At 37.8% G+C, this 21,576-nt stretch overlaps 1 protein-coding gene across 8 annotated transcripts in view; it reads left to right on the forward strand.

Annotated features, from left to right (window-relative positions):
- The window catches only part of Mast4 (microtubule associated serine/threonine kinase family member 4), a 648,204-nt gene that overhangs the window by 587,587 nt on the left and 39,041 nt on the right, over nt 1-21,576 (forward strand). For all 8 annotated transcript variants that reach the window (XM_029566302.1, XM_029566303.1, XM_017799580.1 and 5 more), the window contains 6 exons: nt 2,593-2,694; nt 4,061-4,193; nt 7,718-7,785; nt 10,007-10,092; nt 18,171-18,379; nt 19,814-19,952. In XM_029566302.1, the coding sequence (XP_029422162.1) occupies nt 2,593-2,694; nt 4,061-4,193; nt 7,718-7,785; nt 10,007-10,092; nt 18,171-18,379; nt 19,814-19,952 (737 nt within the window). The remainder of the gene's footprint in view (nt 1-2,592; nt 2,695-4,060; nt 4,194-7,717; nt 7,786-10,006; nt 10,093-18,170; nt 18,380-19,813; nt 19,953-21,576) is intronic.

Below are 21,576 nucleotides of genomic sequence, written 5' to 3' on the forward strand. Positions count from 1 at the left end.
GGCAATTAAAAATAAATCTTAGAGGTTAAAAGATCTTATGAGTGGGTGGTATGACAGATGAAAAACATTAATTTTTAGAGACATTTCTTTGTGCCTGAGAAGCACGTATTCTAGTGGCCTAAAGGTCGTTGTTGGATGTGAATAAGAATGCTTTCTTGTGCATCTTCACAGATGCACAGTTTCTTAAAGTCATTTTGCAACAATTAAATCTCCCTTCAGAGGCACATTTACAGGGTCTGTCCAGTGCATGGAGCTCATCTATCCCAGAGGAGCATGCCCTTTCTAGAAAGAGCAGAACTTGGGGAACTGGCTGTGGTTTCTCTGGCATGCAGCTGTCCCTTCCCAGCTGTGATGCTCTGAGCCTAGCCTCCCTCCCACCACTTTTCCTTTGTCAATCTTCTGCATAACCCAAGGCAAAGTTCCCCCTATGGTTTAACAGCTTGATTTAACTGATACCTTTTAAAGTCCCTCGAGGTCTAGGTCAATTTCAGATGAATGCTTTTATGTCTACAGTCTCTTTCACTGAGGTGTATTTAGCCAAAGAAAATAAATACAAAGGAAAGTCTGACCTCTTTTCAAATCTGGGTCACATTCTTTTTCATAGTGGCCAGCACTTAGAATGCAGATTCAGAGAATCCACTAGTGTGTCCCCTTGGAGTACGTTCCAAGAGACCAGGAAACCACCTCTCTTCTCAGGCTGTGCCATATCCCTGGGTGTTATTTTAATAAAGCTATTCCTCCTCCCCTAATTTAGTAGGTAAAATATTATTGAGCTAATATAACTCAAATGTTTTATAGTTAATTGCTAATTGTAAGAAGTTGGAATGAGCAACTGTTTTCATGGTCTTTGAAATGAAATCTTTGTAATTTTTGAATAGACTATTTCCCTTTGAAAAGACCAACATTTTTTTCTAGACATTTTAGACATTATATGTGTGAATTTATGCAGTAATAATTTAATGATGACTTAAGTTATTAAAATCAGTCCCTCATCTTGCTGTAGTATCCAGCCCAAATTGTGACCAAGAAGTGGGATTTTTTATTCACTTTGTCTTTTTCTTTATCGTTAAAGATTCGTGTTTAGTTAACAATAAGCTACGGCAGGGTATAAGCCGCATTGCTTGAATTCATTGTATTTTCCAAATTTCTTTTTCTTGCAAAAGAAACATTGGAAAGAAAAGTTAAAGTCAGTTTCAGTGTTCAAGGCATGTGCAGTTTTTGCCTGTATATGGTTTCTGTACCTGTTTCAGAACAGTTGCTTAAAATGCAATAGACACATTATGGAAGATTTTTCCTCAGTTTTGTCTACAAGTTCGTCTGAAGGTGGAACTTACCATTGATGAATGCCTCCAATAATGATTGTTTATTTCTTTGTTTGTTTGTTTGTTTGTTTGTTGAGACAGAGTCTCACTGTGTACCCTTGGTTGGTCTGGAACTCACAATTTAGGCCAGACTAACCTCAAACTCACAGAGATCCACCTGCTTCTGCCTCCTAAGTGTTGGGATTAAAGGCATGTGCCACCACTTATTTTTTAATTGTGCCTGAAATTATATTGCATCATCAGCATCTTGATTCTTTTCTAAATTCTTGAGAAAGTCTACATAAAACCTTAAAAATTATAAAAGCCTAAAATATGCAGAGTTTACATTAGAATTTATCTTGTGCCACATTGTCGGATTTTGTCAAGAAAATATTAATAATAGGGCTGGTGAGATGGCTCAGTGGTTAAGAGCCCTGGCTGCTCTTGCAGAGGACCCAGGTTCAATTTCCAGCACCCACATGGTAGCTAACAACCATCCATAACTCCAGTTCTAGGGGATCTGACGCCCTCTCTGACCTGTGTGGGCATTGCATGACATGGGTGCACTTACATACATGCAAGCAATACACTCAGACCCATAAAATAAAAAATAATAAATAAAATATTTTAAAAAGAAAATAATGTCAATGACTATTTTAAAATTGAAAGTTCTTAAGTCAGTTCAGTTTTGCTGAGCTGCATGCCTAGGCATTAGCTATTCAGATTGTGAAGTTGGATCTATATGTATAAACAGTATTTGATAAACATTTGCAATAGCATTGCACACTTGTCACATATGATCAAATAAGTAATTTGCAGGCTAATCATACTGTGCATGTAAACTCCATTTCATGAGTATGTTGATGCCCAGGATAACAAAAGCAGTCCATCTCTACATTAGCCATCTCATACATCTAAAAGGTCTTATCAGGCAAGTCCAAGCCCTTGCTTATCTGCCTCTGCTGGTACCCTGTACTAAGTATATCATACACCTCATGTCTCCTTCATTCATGGTTCATATCAAAAATCCTTATCCTTATATTTGATTTTTAAGACATAATAAATCTTAAGTTTTGCCATTAAAGTTTAGCTAACATAGTACTATGTTGTTGATGTTTAATAGTGTCCGTTTGTGTCAGAGATAATGCCTATTTATTAATCTTTTGGAGTATTTCCTAAATCACTTAATTTCTGAATTCTTTAAGATTGTCTAATTAGCATGCTTAGCTGATTTCTGTTCCCATTTAATGGAGCACTGTGCATCATCTTTCTACTCACTGCTTTTTCATAGGCTCATGATCGCTCTGAAAGTGGAGAGCTGGCATTTATTAAGCAGCTGGTCCGGAAGATCCTAATTGTTATTGCCCGCCCTGCTCGGCTATTGGAGTGCTTGGTGAGTTGCCTTCAGATGTGACTACATTATTTATTGTTAAATATAGAAAGTAGCAACCATTAGAAGGCTCCAGTTTCATTTAACTTCAAGCACTAGTGCTAAATGGAAAGAGTCAGAAGGAGCTACAACTTGTGAATGTTTATGATGACATCCATATGTGGCTTGTCTTTTCTGATCTTGAGAAAGGATCCCAGTGTTGGTACTGTTATTAAGTGGTAGTCATATCATATTCTGGTCAAACTCAAAGGATGATCATGAAATGATGTGCCTGACCTTATTTCAGCATAATTACCTTATGTCTTAGCTCATTTTAAAGACTTGCTGTGCCTCATGTTTTGGAAGTTACTGAGATTCAGAGAGAAATATGCTAAATAATGACCAGTGGTTACAATTATTTGTTTTCAAAATGTATTATATTAGACATAAGTGCTAGTTGGCAACCATTTGAAAGAATATAATCCTCCAGATCTGGAGGAATGAGACTTTTAGAGATTAGCTCATTTTAGTGATTGTACCTTTTTGGTCAGTGATCATGTTCTTTCAAAATTTTGGGTTTATGATATTTTGATCAGAATTTCAATCAAAACTATAAAAAAAACTTGATATTGAGCATAAGAATTATTTAAGGAATTATTATTTAAGGGATTATCAATAGAGTATCGGAATTTACTTTTAAGTTCTGCTGCCTTCTAGAGTAGGCTCTTGCCGTGTGCAACAGCTTTCAGGATCACACGTGATATGTATATGTATATGGTCATGGGCGCCTTGTTTTTAATCTCTGTTTTAATTAACATTCATGATGTTTTATGATATGGAAGTATTCACAGTTCCATAAATATATACCAGTATCTGATGAGACACAGCAGGGGAGGTATTGAGAGTAAATCAAATCAAATCAAGCAGGGCATGGTGCACACCTAACGATCCCAGCTTGAGGAGGCTGAGGTGGGAGGATCACATGATTCCAGGAATTTGAGAGACTAGTCTAGGCAACACACTGAGACCCCAGCTCCAATAAATGAATGAATGAATAAATAAATAAATAAATAAATAAATAAATAAATAAATAAATAAATAAAAACATCAACTGCTTTTTTTTCTCAGTAGGCTCTAGGTCTTCAGTAGAACATAATGCCTTCAAAGTTAGATTACCAAGAAACTAGAAAACATCATTGTCATTAGGTTACCAACTGCACACATGCATTGCCTTAGAATAGGAATAGGCTTCAAATATGAAGTGAGAATTTTATACGTTTTAAAGGTATTTGCTTCCCTTTTCAGATATAACCTACAGCCATGTAGATTTTGTTGTGAACAAGACCATTTTGACTCAAAGAAATATTAACCTGGGCTTGTCTTCTGCCAGGAATTTGATCCTGAAGAATTTTACTACCTATTGGAAGCAGCAGAAGGCCATGCCAAAGAAGGCCAGGGCATTAAAACCGACATTCCCAGGTACATCATCAGCCAGCTGGGGCTCAATAAGGACCCTCTGGAAGGTGAGTGCAGCAAGCCTTTACTTCTGCGTTGGCTAACTCTATCTATGATTTGAAGGAAATAACCATAAGTTGAGTCCAGAGGAGGAAGTGAACATGTCCCAGGGATGCCAGCTAGAGTAGGGGGCTGGCCTTCCTGGATTACAGGCATGCCAGCACGAGAATGCTTGATGGCCCTTATATTTGGATTTCATCTGAGTCCCTGTTTTGCAATGTTCAGTTAGGTTCTTTTTGAGAGCACTTTTAATTTTCAAAACGTTACTAAAAAATTACTGTTCGTTAAAATTGACATTTAAATTTAATTTGGGAATCATGAATCTGACAGTAGATTCCTTTAATCTGAGTTCAGCATTTGATAGATGCATTTATTTGTCTCAAGAAAATATGAAAAAGTTATATGTAAAGAGACCCGAGGATAAATGAATGCTTCTTTTAAAGCTTATGTGAGGATTTATGGCCAATTCACATTGAGAAAGAAAGGTATAATTCTATTAAACACAGAGAATAAGAAGCATCCTGTAGTGACTTTTCAAAAATCTAATATTGGTATCCCCTCCTATCCTTTTCTGGTTCATTATCACTTAAGATTGTTAGGCTACATACTGCCGAAAAAGACTCATAAACAATCACTGACTCTCTCATTCAAAATTGTCTTCCTGGCTCATTAAAGTGAATTTGCAGACAGCGTTTACCCTGCTCAGTTGTTTGTGATGGAAGTAAATGTTGGCTCAGAGATGTTTCCATCCTTAGCCAGGGAGCCTGCTGCTCTCTGTCCTGCTCTTTCCTGCTCTCCCCGCTTTGTGTGCTTGTGCGGACATCATATCTTTGCTTCCAGTGAAATGATGCATGCATTACTGGGAGATAATGCCAGATAAATTTATACTGTACTGAAAGCAATACCACAACAGATTCATCACTTACAGAGAATGGTGGCTGCTTTTCTGAAAAGTTCCCTGGGGAGAGATTTTCCCCCATGGCTTTTAAATTACCATCTTTACCTTTTTGAATCATGAATCTTCAGAAATGGTTTAAATCAATGAAATAAAAAGGGCAGATGTTTAATGGTATTTAGATGAGTTTTAAAAATCTCTTCAGGCATTACAAAATGATGGCTTAGCTCCCTGCTTCAAAAGCTGACTCTGGGTTCCATCCCATTACTACCTACTGCTTACAAATAATATGGATTGCCCAGATAATAGTTATTTAGCTGAAATTCTATTTAAAACAGAACCATCTTTTAATTTGTTTTTTTTTTATGAAAATAATTGGAGAGGGGGAGACTGTCAAAGCATATTATAGTGAGTCTTCACGCCAGGATAGTTAAGGCTGGCGTCAGCCCTTACTTGTACACCAGTGAGCTCTGTGCAGTTTTCTTACTTGGCAGTAAATGTCACTGTAGGCAGAATTTTGGTATGTGAATAATCTGAGACCCATTTATATATCTCAATAGGTGCTTTAAAAATTAATAATGATCTTTGACGTGCTTGGAATTTAGTAATAGAAATTTATCACTAGGAGGTTTTTTTAACTCTTAATTTCTTGATTCATTCTGAGAATAATTTTTAATATATTGTTAATGCTTAACGTGTGACTCCTCCAGATAATTTATTAAAGGAGTGTAAACTCTGAGCTACCTTTGCTCTTCCCTTTCTTGTTAACATCAAAACTGACAAACCTAAAGCCTGTCTTTTGTTACACAGGAATGAGTTGTGGGCTGGGCTGCGACCTTGACCATGCAGTGCATAAGTCACTTTGTGGCCCAGTAAAGTCAAATTAAATAAAAATGGCAGAAGCGTAGACATCCATAGATGTCATGTCTATAGTTGGGTCAGGAAAACACTTGCTTATTAGATGTAAGCTTCTATTTATCTTTTAGTTATACAGTATTAAATATCTCATTCACTGAGAGCCTCTCAAACCAAGTATGTTTTAGTTTGTCTGAGTCTGTGCTTCTAAGGTACTAGTCACACTAGAAATTTGAATCATTTCAATGATACTAAGCAAGTATTTACATTAAATACATTTTTATCAGGAATTTCTCTTGTATCTAAAATGGGAAAGTTAATGTCACTGAGCAACTATTCAGAAACTGGAATTTATACATTTTTACCTAAAAGCAGCACTCTGCTGTGCTGTATTGCTTCCTATCTCTTATGAATAATCACTGGCCCCAAACGATGATTATTTTTATAAGAACATGAACATGTAAAATAAGAGTCTAAGCGGCTGAAGAGATGGCTCAGTGGTTAAAAGTCCTGGCTACTCTTGTAGAGGACCCAGGTTCAATTCCCAGCTCCCACATGGTGGCTAATAGCCATCTGTAATTCCAGTTCCAGGGGAATTTGATGCCCTCTTCTGACTCCACAGGCTTTGCATGACACAGGTGCACTTACACACATGCAGGCAATACACTCATACATATAAAATAAAAATAATAAATAAAATACTAAAAAAAGAAATAAGAGCCTAAGAAGCAATTTTAGGTGCATACAAAAAGTGTGGCTAAAACTATAATTCTTCACTGTACATGCTCAACTTTGAAAAATTAAAAAAATGCTTTTGAAGAAAATTTCTCATGTTTTTAACAAAACATATACATGAAAAAATGGTATGAAAATAAGCAGGAAGTGAATTAGATTTTCTCCTTAATTTATATATGCTCAAAGTTGCTTTCCAAACCCTAATTTGAACAAGGAGCGATGAGATGCCTCAACATTTTTAACTAAACCACCAGGGAAGTACTTAAGTTGGTGTCAAGCATGTGGCATCCAGCCCAAAATTGACTTCTTTATACAATATAAGTAATAAATAACAACCAACATTTAATGAGTACTTAATTTTTATTAGTGAATATGCTAAGAGCTCATGTATAATACTTATAAAAGCTCTGAGACATAATACTGTTCACACCCTATAGGAGAAGAGCCTGAAGTTAGAAAATCACTCTGTTGGTAAATGAAAACCCAAGGTTTTTCATCCCCAGTCCCATGGTACCACCACCATTATTGCCTGGGATAAACTGCCCATTCTTTACTGCCCTTGGCGGAATCTTTCTCAGGGGATAAAAAGGAACAGAGGAAGGTCTTAATGAAAGGAACACTCCCTGTAAGCTGAGAATCATTTCCAACTTATAGTCAATGCACCTTTGCTGTGAGCCTGGACAGACTCACCCCTCTGGGATTAAAAACCAAGCTGCTATCTCACCCAGCCTTTTACAAAGTAGAATACATGCATTAGCCAGTGAATGGTGCTCACTGAAGCAGAGACCTATTCTCCATAGTTCCTAGATCTGGGTATTTATGAAGATAGGGAGTCCAGGGGAGGATGTCATTAGAACAAGTTCAGATTACCAGCTGCCGATTCCTGACTTTTTGGCTCTAAGATGGGCACACTGGTATATAGACTGAAAATTTCTTTCTTTTTCTTTTTAAAAAAATAATGTAGAACTAAGTTTTTTCTTTTGTGTTTGGCTTAGTCCTCTTGTATAATGTCAATATTTTTCTGAACCTTTATGTTTTTAAATTTAGAAATGGCTCAGTTGGGCAACTATGATAGTGGGACAGCAGAAACACCAGAGACGGATGACTCAGTGAGTGTGAGTATCTTCGCTGATGAAATACCGTGTTGGCTTTTCTGTTTCTTAGCATCTGGAGATTTTTAACTATGTTAATTACTTTATCCCACAAAATTGTATTGTGTTTCTCTGGGAAAGGCATGAAACATAGAATTTTAGTGCCTTACCCCTAGGAGAAGCAGAAATTTACAAAAAAGACATCATCCACCAAAAATAGTAACTGTGAGCTCGAGTAGGATCTATGCAGAGAAGAAGACCTTGAGCTACCAGAACATTTCATAGAGATTTGCTTAGTTGACCAGTTCCAGAAGATTTCCCAAGGCATGGCCATTGAGTTGAAATGGGGAAAGTGCTCAGGCTGTGAAGGGACAGAGGAGCAGTTCAGATGTAAGGTGAATTAGAGAGCTAAAAGCAGAGGAGACCACAGAGATGGAGAGCGTGGAGGAAGCCCGGCCTACTCACATTTGTCAGGTTGTCTCCTTTTGAAGGCAGCGATGAGCATCTGAGCTTTGGAGCAGAGTATAGGTATGGGAGAGGAAGGGCTAAACAGGGAGATGACCTGAGCAGAATCATGTCTTAAAGAGCAGCTGGGATGCAGGGAACAGGCCGGGTAGCACTGGGAGGTCAGCTAAAGGCAGGGGCAGAGCACAGTCCAGATGGTATGCTTGCTGAGGCCATTCTCCTAAGTAGTGAGCACCATTACAGAAACCAGCAGAAGGTCAAGTTCTCAAGAAGGTAGGAGTATGTTTTGTAGTCTGGGGGCCTGCGGGCTGAGAGCTCAGGTTCTAGATTCAGATTCCCTGTTTTTGAAAACTGGCTCTACCTCTTACAAAATGTGTATGTGAGTCAGTGGGGTTGGTGGTGGGGTCTCTTTGAGCCACAGTTTCTCCATCTGTAAAATAGAAACAAGAAGTTATAAAAGGTAAATTCTGTAATTCTATGTACAGTGATTTGGAAGGTATCCCATAATAAGTGCTAAATAAATGATAGTTAACATGTTAATTTTATTATCATAACTATTATAGTTTGGGATGTGTTGAGACTTTAGTTCCTTTGAAACATTCAAGAACCATCAAACTGACAATTGTGTATCTGTAATATTTGGGCATTTGGAGGATGAGTTTCTGGTGGAAGTCTGAGAGACTTAGGCATCATCAGTGACATACAGGAAACCATTACCTAGAGAGGAGTTAATGAGACAAGTCAACCTGTGCAAAGCAAGCAAATGGTCCCCCTCACTTGAATTGTTCCCAGTGGTGAAGCCTAGGCAGGTATTAATAAAATTCAGATCCTTTGGTTAGAGGTCAAGGGAAAATAGGGGAGAGAAATGGCTATTTGAATTGAGGAGGTAAAGTGCTCTGAGGTTGGTTGTGACCTATGTAGACATCATAGTCACTCAGGATGGGGGAAGAACTAAAGCACAGAGGAAGCTGAGAGCCTGGCTTGTAGGTCTGAGGAAGAGCAGAAGGATCAGGGAGAGATGGCAGCCCTGATCGGAGAGATATGTGTACACCTCAGCATCGTGGAGTCTTCCAAAATGATGGGAAGGGAATTCTGTGTGGAGGGAGCAAAGCAGCTGTTTTACACCCTCACAGCTGAGATAAATGGGGATGAGAGGATATTATTGAAAGCACTGAGTTTGTTCCTGTCCTTTGAGCTAAACTTCTTAGAAAGCTGTCATTTAGAATTTGCGTACTTAAAGCATAGTAAGATATCTGATATTAGAGGTAAATTCAGGCAGGCATTCCACACCTAAGTAGTTTGTGACCTACCATCTGTAGATTGCCACAGAATGAAATAGACATGCTCTGGTCAGGGACCAAGAGCCATAACATCCCCCAACCCCAGCGATGACTGTTCCAACCCAATTCTTTTCTGATTGACTAAAAGCAAAGGGAAGGTTTGGCATTTTAGACTCACTTACTATTAAAGTGCTACAGGGCTAGGATGAAGCCAACTTGAGTAATTTACATAGAGAAATAAAAGGGAGTTTTCAAAAATCTTTGTGCCTATATCTCTTGGCAACCTAGATTTGCTTAAACACAGCTAATGGAAAGCCCCTAGGAGCTTCAGTCCTGCTGGGGCAGGTAGATCTGTGGAGCTGATCCTGGATCCTCTAGCTGGAACACTGTGCCGCAGCAGATTAAACAGCATAGCATTAATTCACACCTTGTCTGTTTTGATATTATAGTAATTTTCTCAAATTAAGAACTATTTTTAACATTCATATTTTGTTCCCCAGAGCTCTAATACTTCCCTGAAACTTCGAAGGAAACCTCGAGAAAGTGATTTTGAAACGATTAAATTGATCAGCAATGGAGCATATGGGTGAGTAATTCAAGAAATGCGCTCTTTTATATTGTTAACACACCTGAGCAAGGTTTTTAGTTTCCAGTCTTAATTGTGCTAAGTAGCTGTTCTGTAGGGACTGGTGGTTTAGATGGCTACTTCTTCTCCATGAGTGTGAAGGGCAGCCAGTGTCACTACTTACTAAATGCCCAACAGAAAGTACAGTAGGTGACTCAGGGGTTTTTAGAAGATTAGAGACAAAGACTATAGAATCAAAGGAAAATTTTGTGTATTTTTGTTTCTACGACCTAATCTGTGCTTTTGGGTTCAGAAATACCTGGGTCTTGGTTGAGATACATATTCTGTATTATATAAAAATGTTTATATACACATGTGACTTCATATATACATTGTTACTGGGTCTTTAGTCTGTATCTCCTCTCTGTGTGAGAGAAAAGCACTTAAGTAAAGTTGTTTGAAAATTCAGAGCAATGTATTTCTGATAGTCTTTATATTATACCATGATTTATTAAATTTAATGTTATCCTATAATCTAATCACATTACTGGCATTTCCTTTCTCGATTCTTTTTTTTTTTTTTTCTTTAAGGAAGAGAGTTATTTTCTAGATTTATACAAATGCCTTCAAATAACACATTTTAGGCTTTTAGTGGGCACTAAATTCTCGTTTTTTTTTTTCTTTTTCCTTTTATTAATATACCTTTTTATAATAAACAAAAGGTCACATTCTTTCAAGTTTTTTTTTTTTTTTTTTTTGGAATAGGACCTCATGTAGCCCAGGTTGACATTGAACTGAGTTATTTTCTAGATTTATACAAATGCCTTCAAATAACACATTTTAGGCTTTTAGTGGGCACTAAATTCCTGTTTTTTTTTTTCTTTTTCCTTTTATTAATATACCTTTTTATAATAAACAAAAGGTCACATTCTTTCAAGTTTTTTTTTTTTTTTTTTTTGGAATAGGACCTCATGTAGCCCAGGTTGACATTGAACTCACTGTGTAGCTGAGGATGACCTTGAACTCATCATTTCCTACCTCTGTCTTCTGAGTGCTGGAATTAGAGGCATGTGTCATGAGTGTTCAGTTTTTATTTAGTGTTTTATTATTTGTTGATATATTGCACACACTTAAGTGATACGCTAAAATTTCAATGTATGTATAATGGTGAAGTCAGAGACATTTATCATTTCTTTGTGTTGGGAACCTTTGAATTCCTTTTGTCTCATTCCTTGATCCATTTCAGAGGCATAGAGTGACAAGAGCTTTCTGAGTTACCAATAAATAGTTTGGAAGGACAATTAATGTACAAACTATGACCTAATTCATTTTAGACTGCCCAAGAATTCTAGCTTAATTAAGTATTAATCCCAATCCCATCTGTATTCAGAGAGCAATAAATAACCCCAGAGACATTTACTGCCATCTCTCAAACACAGGGCCAGATGAGACATAGCGATTTCTATCGTGCCACAAGGGATGTTTCTACTTACTTTTTTTTTTTTTCACCTCTAATATTTTCCACACTGCTAACCTAGCAAAGAACTTCCGTATTTGTGAGTCCTCTATGCTTCACTGATTGGTTTTCAGGAGGATGTCAAGTGGCATATTACCTGATGTGGCTCGTAAACACTTTTGGATGTTTTCTTTTTATGATATTTGGTTTCCTCATTGGATGTTTTGTAGCATGCCATTATTTGTGCCTTTTGTGCTTATTACTACTTGCTTTGTAGTCGTTTCTGGCGAGGACCCCAGGAGGTCTGTCTTAGGAAGAAGTCAGCAGGTTGAGTTCATGGGCAGAGTTCAAGCCCTCCTCAGTTCTGTGCAGTGGAATGAGCTCTGGAGTAAGATGCTGTAGGAAGCACCACTTTTGTAAGTCTTGGGCGTATATCTTAACAGGATCTGGAGTTCTAATTGGTTGAGTAAACTCATTTGTAGAGCAATTAAACCACTGTATAGTAGATGAGGTATATCACACTTTGGGGAATGGTTGGGAATATACAAGAAGTTAAACAAGCTGTGAATCAGTAAACACCCAGGATGCAGGCCAAGTCATTAATGGGCTCACAAGCTGCCTCTGCTGAGCAGCCAGAACGATTTTTTTTCCTCTTCTGCTCTTCTCAGATGTAATCTCTCATTACATTTCTGACAGATTTCCTCTCTATTTGAATTATTTTTAATTTGAAATTTGAATAGAGCTACCTCTATCAGTTTTACCCAGCCATGATGCTATCTGCAGGCTAGCTGAACAAATAGACCCTTAGATGGGTAGAGGATCTGGACTCTTCTGCTCCCTTAGGTATCTGTGTAACAGGGTGGCACCACTTATATCAGTGGCTCAGAGAGCCTCAGATTCTGTGGCTTCATAGATGCTGGTGGTGCTGGGAACTAAGCCTCTCTTTAGGAAAGCCCTGTCATCATCGTAAGACTTACAGAATTGTCTCGTTATAATTGCTGACCATTCATGTGATAATGCCAATTTGATTGGCTCCTGCTGGAAGTTAGACTCCTCTCTAGGCTAACATAGCATCTTCAGAAGGCTGAAGCTAGTGTCTCCGTACTGTCTTGATCTCTGTCTATGTTCTCACCTCTCAATAGCCTTGGGTAGGGTTCACACTATTTTCACTTGTTGGCGGAGAAGGAGGACCTCAGGTACATAGATCCTCTGGTTCCACGCAGAGCTCTCCTCTTCCCACAAATGTCCTTTAATTAAAATATTTTGCTATCTCAATTAATGTATAAGGATCTGACTTCTTTTGAACACTGCCTGAATTTTTAAGTCATAACTTCAGGCAGTTTAAAGAGAAAGAATGGTATTGGGTTTTTTGTCGGGTGGTAGAATGGGTCAAGACAGGGTCTTCTATACCCCAGACTTTTCTAAAATTTGTTATATAGTCCAAGCCAGCTTTGACCTCCTGATCCTCTTGCCTCAGCTTCCCAAGTGCTGAGATTACAGGTGTGCACCACTATACCCACTTAAAAAGTAATGTTGACTCTGAATTAAGACACTATATCTGAAAGCTGTATTTCTCCCTCATTTTGCTTCTGTTTCTAACCTTAAGGCACATTATTTTCTCACCCCTCAAGGGCCCAGAGACATTTTCTAGGGAGACCCATGAGTGCAAGCTGATGCCTACACCATTGCCGATCTCCTTTCTTTTCTAATTTCTACTGACACTGTGGATTTGCTGGTCCACATTTGTGTACTGAGCTCTCAGAGCCTCATAATTTCATATGCATTAGAGTCACATTTCCAATAGAACAGATTCACTGGGCTTCGGAGTTCCTTCCCATTGGCCTTACTTTACTCTTGCATGTGAGAGATGCCTAGCTCCCAGAGAACAAGATTCCTTGGGTGTCCTTCCTTCCATCGTACCACTTCCCACTCTTGGACTTTTCTGTCCCACAGAAAGATCAGTGGAGGAGTAAACAGAGGATCCTTTTCCAACAAAACAGCACCGGGGACCAGAAAACAAGGAAATAGGAAGCCTTACCAGTCCACTGCAGTGTTGGGACATTGGGAAGTTTACAGTATATTCAGCAGTGTTAGTTGACCGTTAGCTGCTGTGCAGCTCTTTTAATCTCTTGCTCTCTAATGATTTAAATAGGTCTAAAACATTGCCTTATAGGAAAGGAAGAAAGATATGCCCAACAGACACAACTATTGCTAAAAAAGTTTTACTGTGAAGACTAATACTCCAAAAGCTATACAAAAATGTAAGAGGCCAAGAACAAAACAAAGCAGAGGCTGAGGGTGTAGCTCAGTGGTAGAGCACTTGCCTGAAATGTACAAGGCACTGTATTTAATGACCTACGTGGTTGAACTCCCATCCGAAAAGCATTCAGGAGCAGCAAACCCCAATTTAGAAGTCTATTCTTCTTCTGTAACTTGATCAAAATAGCCAGTATGCCCTGAGGCAGGGATTTCTTAAGCCACCTATAGGATTAGCTTCAATTGCTTTAGGTCAGTTTCTCTAAGGATTAACTGATTATGTTAACTGCATTATAGCAAATGAAAGCAGAAAATCAAATCAAAATTTAAAAACAGAAAATATGAGGTTACAGATTGAAGCCATTTAAAAATTTTCTATTTAAAAAAATCAACAAATTTTTAAAAATGAATTATATTTGAGGAGGAAGCATAAAAATTTACATCATGTTAATTGAGGTGATGAACATTACCATTGAAATCTACCTGATGACTTTATAGACATGCACAGGTGCCAAGGATCTGAGTGCAACCAATTATGACTAGTAATAACCAGATACATACACATGAGAGATGCATGTGCCAACATCTCAGTGTTAGCAAAAACGAGTCTTTCTGTAAGAAACAGTATATTTTAAAATGAAATGGAAATCTTTTTTAAAGGTTAAAAACTCTTTCAATTTTATGTCTTACAGGGCTTATACTGAGTTCAATATTGTATAACTGTATTAATTCAATAGCGAACCTAAACATTTCATAGCCACTTTTGAAAGAGCTGTATCTTTGCTCTGGAAACTGTTATTGAGTATGTTAAAGCTGTAATGAAATGCTTCTTCTTCTAAAAAAAGTTAAAATTTTTTTCTATTTATGTATATGAGTATTTTGCCTGCATGTATGTAAATGCACCCATGTCATACAATGTCCAAGGAGGTCAGAGGAGGCCATCAGATCTCCTGGACCTGGAGTTTCAGATGGTTTTTAGCCACCATATGAATGCTTGGAGTTGAACCCGGGTGCTCTGCAGGAGCAGCCAGTGCTCTCAACCACTTCAGCCATCTCTCCATTTTTAAACAGTACTGCAGAAACCAGTCATGATGCTGATCAAATTGGGCTGGAGGCATCTTTTTTATGAATTCCTTAATAAAATCTTGTACAATTCTGTTCTTCCTCCACCATTTATTGTTCCTGCAGAGTATTACAGAGCCATTCTTTATGGAAGAATTAGTGACACTTGATTGAAAGTCTAAGTGTCAACCTTGTGATAGTCAAAGTATGAAATTCAGAATATAGACTTTTAAGGGTCCTTGGCACAAACTTAGTGTGAAATATGGAAAGTAGAACTGAAAAAGCAAGTTTTAGTCCTGCTGACTCTTACGAATAAGTGAACAATTAAAGAAAGGTATCTTTTTCTTATCAAATTTTGAGTTCTTAAAAAAAATACATTCCTGTTTGAGAAATCCTTTCAATGCAATTATTTGCTTACCAATGTGTGTCCTATATTTTGGAGATGGCCAAGTTATTTTCTGTATTCCTTTGTGAGCTGTCTCCATATCCTGTCACCATCTGATTAGAAGCAGCTTTCAATATCTCTTGACTTAAAATTTTTTTATCCTATGGACCAGAGAAGATGGCTTAGTGGTTAAGAGCACTGACTACTCTTGTAGAGGACTTGGAATCAATTCCCAGCATCTACACAGTGGTTAACAACTGCCTGTAACTCCAGTGTGAGGGAATCAGACACCCTCTTCTGACCTCTGTGGGCATTGCACATAGGCAGGCAATACATTCATTCACATAAAATAAAAATAATATTTTAAAAAAGTATCTTAATCAGTGATTTTAAAAATAAAAATGCAATGAAATCATTAAAACCATACAAAAATAACTACTAGTTAGTTAGTTTAATAGTGGGTCAAAATACTAAATCTTTATAAAATACATGTTTCTTAAACATCTAGCATTAATCTACTTATATATAAATGTGCTGGTCTTTATAATAAGGCATTTGAAGATAGTCAACAGGTGCCATATAGTCAACAGGCATGATGTGTGGTTTCTGTTTTCCAAATTTAGCTGCTTTAGAGGTAAAGCAGAAACCCACAGCAATCGGAATGTGGGCCCCTAAATTTTTATGAATTTTTTTCAACTTTTGGAAAGTTCATTCCCACTAAACCAATAGGAATTTTATTCAGTAATTTACATCAATTGAAACGTTCCAACATTTATAACCAAGATTCTTATTTCCACACTGAAACTACATTGGTTTATTGGTTACTTTTCTCATTGCTATGATCATTATCTGATCAGGGCAGGAATCTGGAGGCACAGGCCATGGAGGAATGCTGCTTACAATGGCTTGACTTGCCTATGCTCAGCCTGCTTTCTTATACAATACGGAACAACTTGCCTAGGGGTAGCACTGTCCACAGTGGGCTGAGTTCTCCCACATCACTCAGAAATCAAGATATCCCACAGACATGGCCACAGGCCAAGCCAATGGAGGCAATTCCCCAGTTGAGGCTCCCTCTACCCAGTGTGTTAAGATGACAGCTAAAGCTACCCAGCACAGTTGCCTAACTGGTTGATTCTCACATGGCTTTGTTTTTCAGAGAGAATGACAGTACCAAGCTACTCAGTTATTTTGAGGAGTATGGTGAAGAGAAATTTGTATAATATAGTGAATAAAAAACTAGAAAACTAAAGAAATGAAAGGGAGGGGGAAGGAGCAAAACCAAAAATAAGGGACAAAAAGAAGAATGTGTGACTGTAAGCAAATGAAGGAGATGGATAAGATGAAAACATAAAAACATATGTACTTGAAAAAGAACACAATTTCTAGCTGACCACTTAGCTGAAAAATGTTAATATTGATTATACCAGACTTGATGTTAGCAGTCACCCTGGCTTGTTCCTTCATCACGAGCGAAGTATCCCAGCCTCCCTTGCAGTCACTGATTGTTCAGGGACACCAAGATAACTAATGGAAAACACATCTAGGATCACATAACTCCTTGTTTAGAAGGCATGCTGTGAGATATATTCACTGTGATGCATGCTTTTTAAAGTAAATTATTACTTATTTGATCAATGCCTTTGGTTGCAGGACAGCATATGCAACCCATTACATACTTCTGAAGTTTAATGACCCTTTAAGCAATTATTTCTTTGATCATTGCCTTCTTTTTGAGATAACAAGCCAGGAGTGACTTGGAGGAAGAGGAACTGTTCAGGGCCTATCTTGCTTGCCCAGTTCCTACTGGATTTTTAAGAACTTCTGCTCCTTGAGTATTCCTTCTGCTCCCTTGAGTATTCCTTCTCCACATCATCCTAAGTTTTAGGGGGCTCTCTGTCTTTCTTCAGAGAGTATCTGGGTGAGGCCATAGGCAGAGACTGAATATGGCCTGTTCCAGTCATTTTATACTATTGAGTTGCTTCTCACCTTAGTCAGGTGCTGGAGGAAGCAGAAATTTGGCTCCTTGGCTGACCCCCCCTTCCCATTATATCAAGAAATGCATTTCGTGTTGGACAGTTTAGAGTGCATATGAAGTCTGCAGCCAGGAAATATGGTCTTCTTTGTTGCTGAACATTATCATACAGCCTCTTATGCACCTCTCATTTATCTGGAAATTCCATGGGAAGTCATTACTCTCAATTGGAAACCAGATCCTCTAAGAAGCTGTGGTCCTCTTTGCAGATCCCTAGGGTATCATTTAGAAAATTATTGCTTTAGTCAGTCAAGAAAACGTGCTTAACACATGTCTAATGCTAGGAAGAATCTAGCTCGTGATCTGTATGTAATTTTGTAATTCTTCCCAGTTCTGACTTATATATTGGATTTTGTTTTGTTTGTGGAGAAACTGAAAAATCAGCTAGCGCTCAGGAAATAGCTCATTCTGGGGACTGTCTTTTTTTTTTTTTTTAAAGCAGTGAAGGCAAATTTGATGCTTTATGTATGATCTTTGTTGAAAGGCTTTTTAAAAAATTCTATCTAGGGGCTGGAGAGATGGCTCAGTTGTTAAGGGCTCTGACTGCTCTTGCAGAGGACCAGGGTTTGATTCCCAACACCCACATGGTGGCTATGAACTGTCCCTAACTCCAGCTCCAGGGGAATCTGAAGCCCTCTTTTGACCTCCGCAGCATTGCATGACACAGGCACACTCACATACATGCAGGCAATACACTCATACGCATAAAACAAAAATAATAAATAAAATATATATTTTTAAAAAGTCAATCTAGCCAAAAGACTTTGGCCTGGATGGAGATGTTTAGCTGAGTTCCAGCTGATGTATAAACTTACAAAATGTGGATGCTGTGTAGTTTACTGTAGCCTCCAAACATCCTCATTTTCTCTCTTCCTGTGAACCCCAATACTTGTGCTCCTTTTCAGGGCAGTCTACTTTGTTCGGCATAAAGAATCCCGGCAGAGGTTTGCCATGAAGAAGATCAATAAACAGAACCTCATCCTTCGGAACCAGATCCAGCAGGCCTTTGTGGAACGCGATATCCTGACTTTTGCAGAAAACCCGTTTGTGGTCAGCATGTATTGTTCCTTTGAAACAAGGCGTCATTTGTGCATGGTGATGGAATATGTGGAAGGTAAACATGTCTCAGACACAGAGAACATGGTACCTATAGTCAGAAATTATTCATTTGTGTCGCTGAAGCTGTGTTTGTGCCACATAACGGCTATATCCACCAAAGCCAGGCAATGAGATGGCTGCATTCCCAGTCATTATCTGCTGATAATTGCTTGTAAAATGCCCATTCTACTATAACGAAGGGAAAATTAGTGCTGTTTGGAAAAGGTTGTTTTCTTTTTTTAATAGCTTTTAATTCTACCTCCCTCCCTTCAATTGGTCATTAGAGTTGGAATGTGGGTGATAGGATTTTTTTTCTTCTTGCCAGCATCACATCATAAAAAATGTTCATTATAATTAGTCTTCTCAAAAACCGAATTTGAAATATATCCTTTTTAGCCTATGGTAGGAAATTAAGAGTCTAGTCAGTTTTTTCCATTTTCACTCCCCCCCTCCTCCTCCTTCCTCCTTCTCCTCTTTTTTTTTTTTTTTTTAAGAGTCTCTCCCAATATAACCAAGCTAGCCTCAAACCTTATAATTCTTCTGCTTCAGACTCCTGAAAGGATCACAGGCATGCATGACCACGCCCAGCCCTTTTTCTCTTCTGTTTAGAGCTGTCTGTGGTATACACTTCAAATGTTCCAAGTAATCTTATCTCTATATTTTTCTGTTAAATTACTGAGGTTTTTTATGTCTCTGACATGTTGACATAAAATTAATAAAATTGAGTAGATCAGCAAAGGTAAAGACCATTTTTTTAAAAATCCTGTTTAGGCTCTTGTCCTTGTTTGGATAGAATCTTTAAGAAGTAGTAAAAATCCTGTGCTTAAACCTTTTCCATTCTGTAGATAAATGAACTGAAGGGCAAGAAAAGGTGATTTATAGTAGGAACTGAGTGGTAGACTGAGCTAGTAGCAGTCTGCCTGGTCTCCAACCACTGCTCTACCATATCAGTAATTTGCTTTCTTAACCATTGTGTCATTTTTACGTTAATGTTTATCATGTTTGATATATATTGGGCTATAGTCCCACTTTAGGCAGAATGAATACTGACAATAATCCTCTAAAGGATGACATCACAACTAAAGCAATATTACCAATGAAGTATATAACCAAGATCACCAAATTCCTTTGCCTAAGAGCTCTCAGTCTCTAAGAGACAGATTCCAAGTCAGCAGTCTAATTCTAGCATCTGTGCTTTACACTGGTACATTACAAATTAGTAGTAGCATCCTAAAATTGATAGTGGTTCTTTAAAGTACAGTTCACTTCAGAGTCAAATCTGCTTTCTTCACTCCACATCTTAATTAGAAACATGATTACTTAACACAGTCTCCACTTATGAATATGATGTGAGTATGATTTAGCTTTGAAATTCTGCCATCTAAACTGTTGGTCTTCCTCAATGCTAGCTGATACTGTTCCTACTAAATTTGCTTCCTATGTTTTGCAGGGGGAGACTGTGCAACCTTAATGAAAAACATGGGTCCTCTCCCTGTTGATATGGCCAGGATGTACTTTGCCGAGACTGTCCTAGCCTTGGAGTATCTGCATAATTATGGAATTGTACACAGAGATTTGAAGCCAGACAAGTATGTATATGTAACACTGGTGAAACATGTCTTCTTTTCTAGAATCCTGAACATTTTCTACAGTCTGTGAAAGGTTTTTAATGTTATTTGCACATTTAAAATTCTCCATAATGTAAAAAAGTGAGTTACTTTAATAGTAACTTAATGGTAATTTTTACACAATTCTTTAAAGACCATTATGCCTACAATAAGAACTTAGGAGAAGTAGGGAAAGAAAATGACACTAATGCTAGAGTTAATCTCCTTGTCATGTAAAGCTTTGAGTAGTAATGTGGAATAGTACTAGCAGTTTTCTGGGTCCTTTTTACATGGCATCATCCTGAGATGATTCTTGCCTCCCTGCCTCGTTCTCCATACTTTGCTCACGTGTTTGCAGTTCTTGTGGAGTTCATGGTGGTCTTGGATTTGAGACATGGATAGAATGTTTTCCCCAAATGACTAGCTATTCATCTTGACACTCTTTAAGGAATATTTCATACTTTCTCCACTAATGTGTGATGCTGCTAAAAATACTATATGTTAATATGTAAAGATTTTAAGTGCGTTGAAAACTGCATGATGAAATTAACTCATGCTCATTCCAGAAAATTTGAAAAACACAAGAAAAAGAGCTAATTTCATCTCCAGTATCACCTAAGACAACTATTAGAATTTTGTTCTATTTCCTTCTGGTAGCTTTTAAAAATCTTCTATTACATCTACTACTTTAACTTTTTAATTGCTATATGAGCTATTTTTGACTTAAAATGAAATATTTTAATGTATTCAAATGCAAATTGTTTGTATATATAAATCCAAGCTTTCTGCCTAATGAATAGAAATTTAAATCAGAGATAGAAGTTAGAATATGAAACAGTGCTCTTTTCTGCCCAGGTTCTTTTATTTGTGTCTCATTTTATTTTATTTATTTGTTTGTTTGTTTGTTTATTGTTTTTTGTTGTTTTGAGACAGGGTATTCCTGTAGCCCCAGCTGTCCTGGAACTTGCTAAGTAGCCCAGGCTTGCCAGGATCTCAGAGATCCACCAGTCCCAAGTGCTAGGATTAAAGGCATGCACCACCATGTCCAATTTTGTGTCTCATTTTTCATTTTAGTCACAGCTGAATTTCTTAATTCCTGATGTATGTCATGCAATTATTGGTTGTCCTTTCTTCTCTGTTTTCTTATTCTGAAAATAGAAAGGAGGGGCTGGACAAATGGCTCAGGGGTTAAGAATGAAGTGCTTCCCTTCATGGTTGAAGTACAACCCATGTTCAGATCCCAGCACCCACTTTGGGTGGCTCACAACCACCTGTACTTTCAGCTCCAAGGGATTCAATGCCTTCTTTTGGATCTCAGTTACCTGCATTCACACATTCCTATAGGACACATGCACATACACACAATTTTTAAAAATAACAAAATAAATATGAAAAGGAAAGGAATCAGAGTTCCATATTTAAATTTTTCCAGAGTTTGATTGTTGCCAAAATGTTACTGTATATAGTTGTCCCAACAAAGAATAGCTGAGCTTTGCCTCTGACTCTCTTTTGTGAACTATACTCAGCTGTCAAATGCAAGAACTTGCTATCTTTGTGTGTCTTCCTCTTTTGCCAGGCTACATTTCATTTTGTACTTTTGTTTATG

This window comes from Nannospalax galili, unplaced genomic scaffold (genome assembly GCF_000622305.1).
Source record: "Nannospalax galili isolate Female #2095 unplaced genomic scaffold, S.galili_v1.0 scaffold518, whole genome shotgun sequence".
Taxonomy (NCBI): Eukaryota; Metazoa; Chordata; class Mammalia; order Rodentia; family Spalacidae; genus Nannospalax; species Nannospalax galili.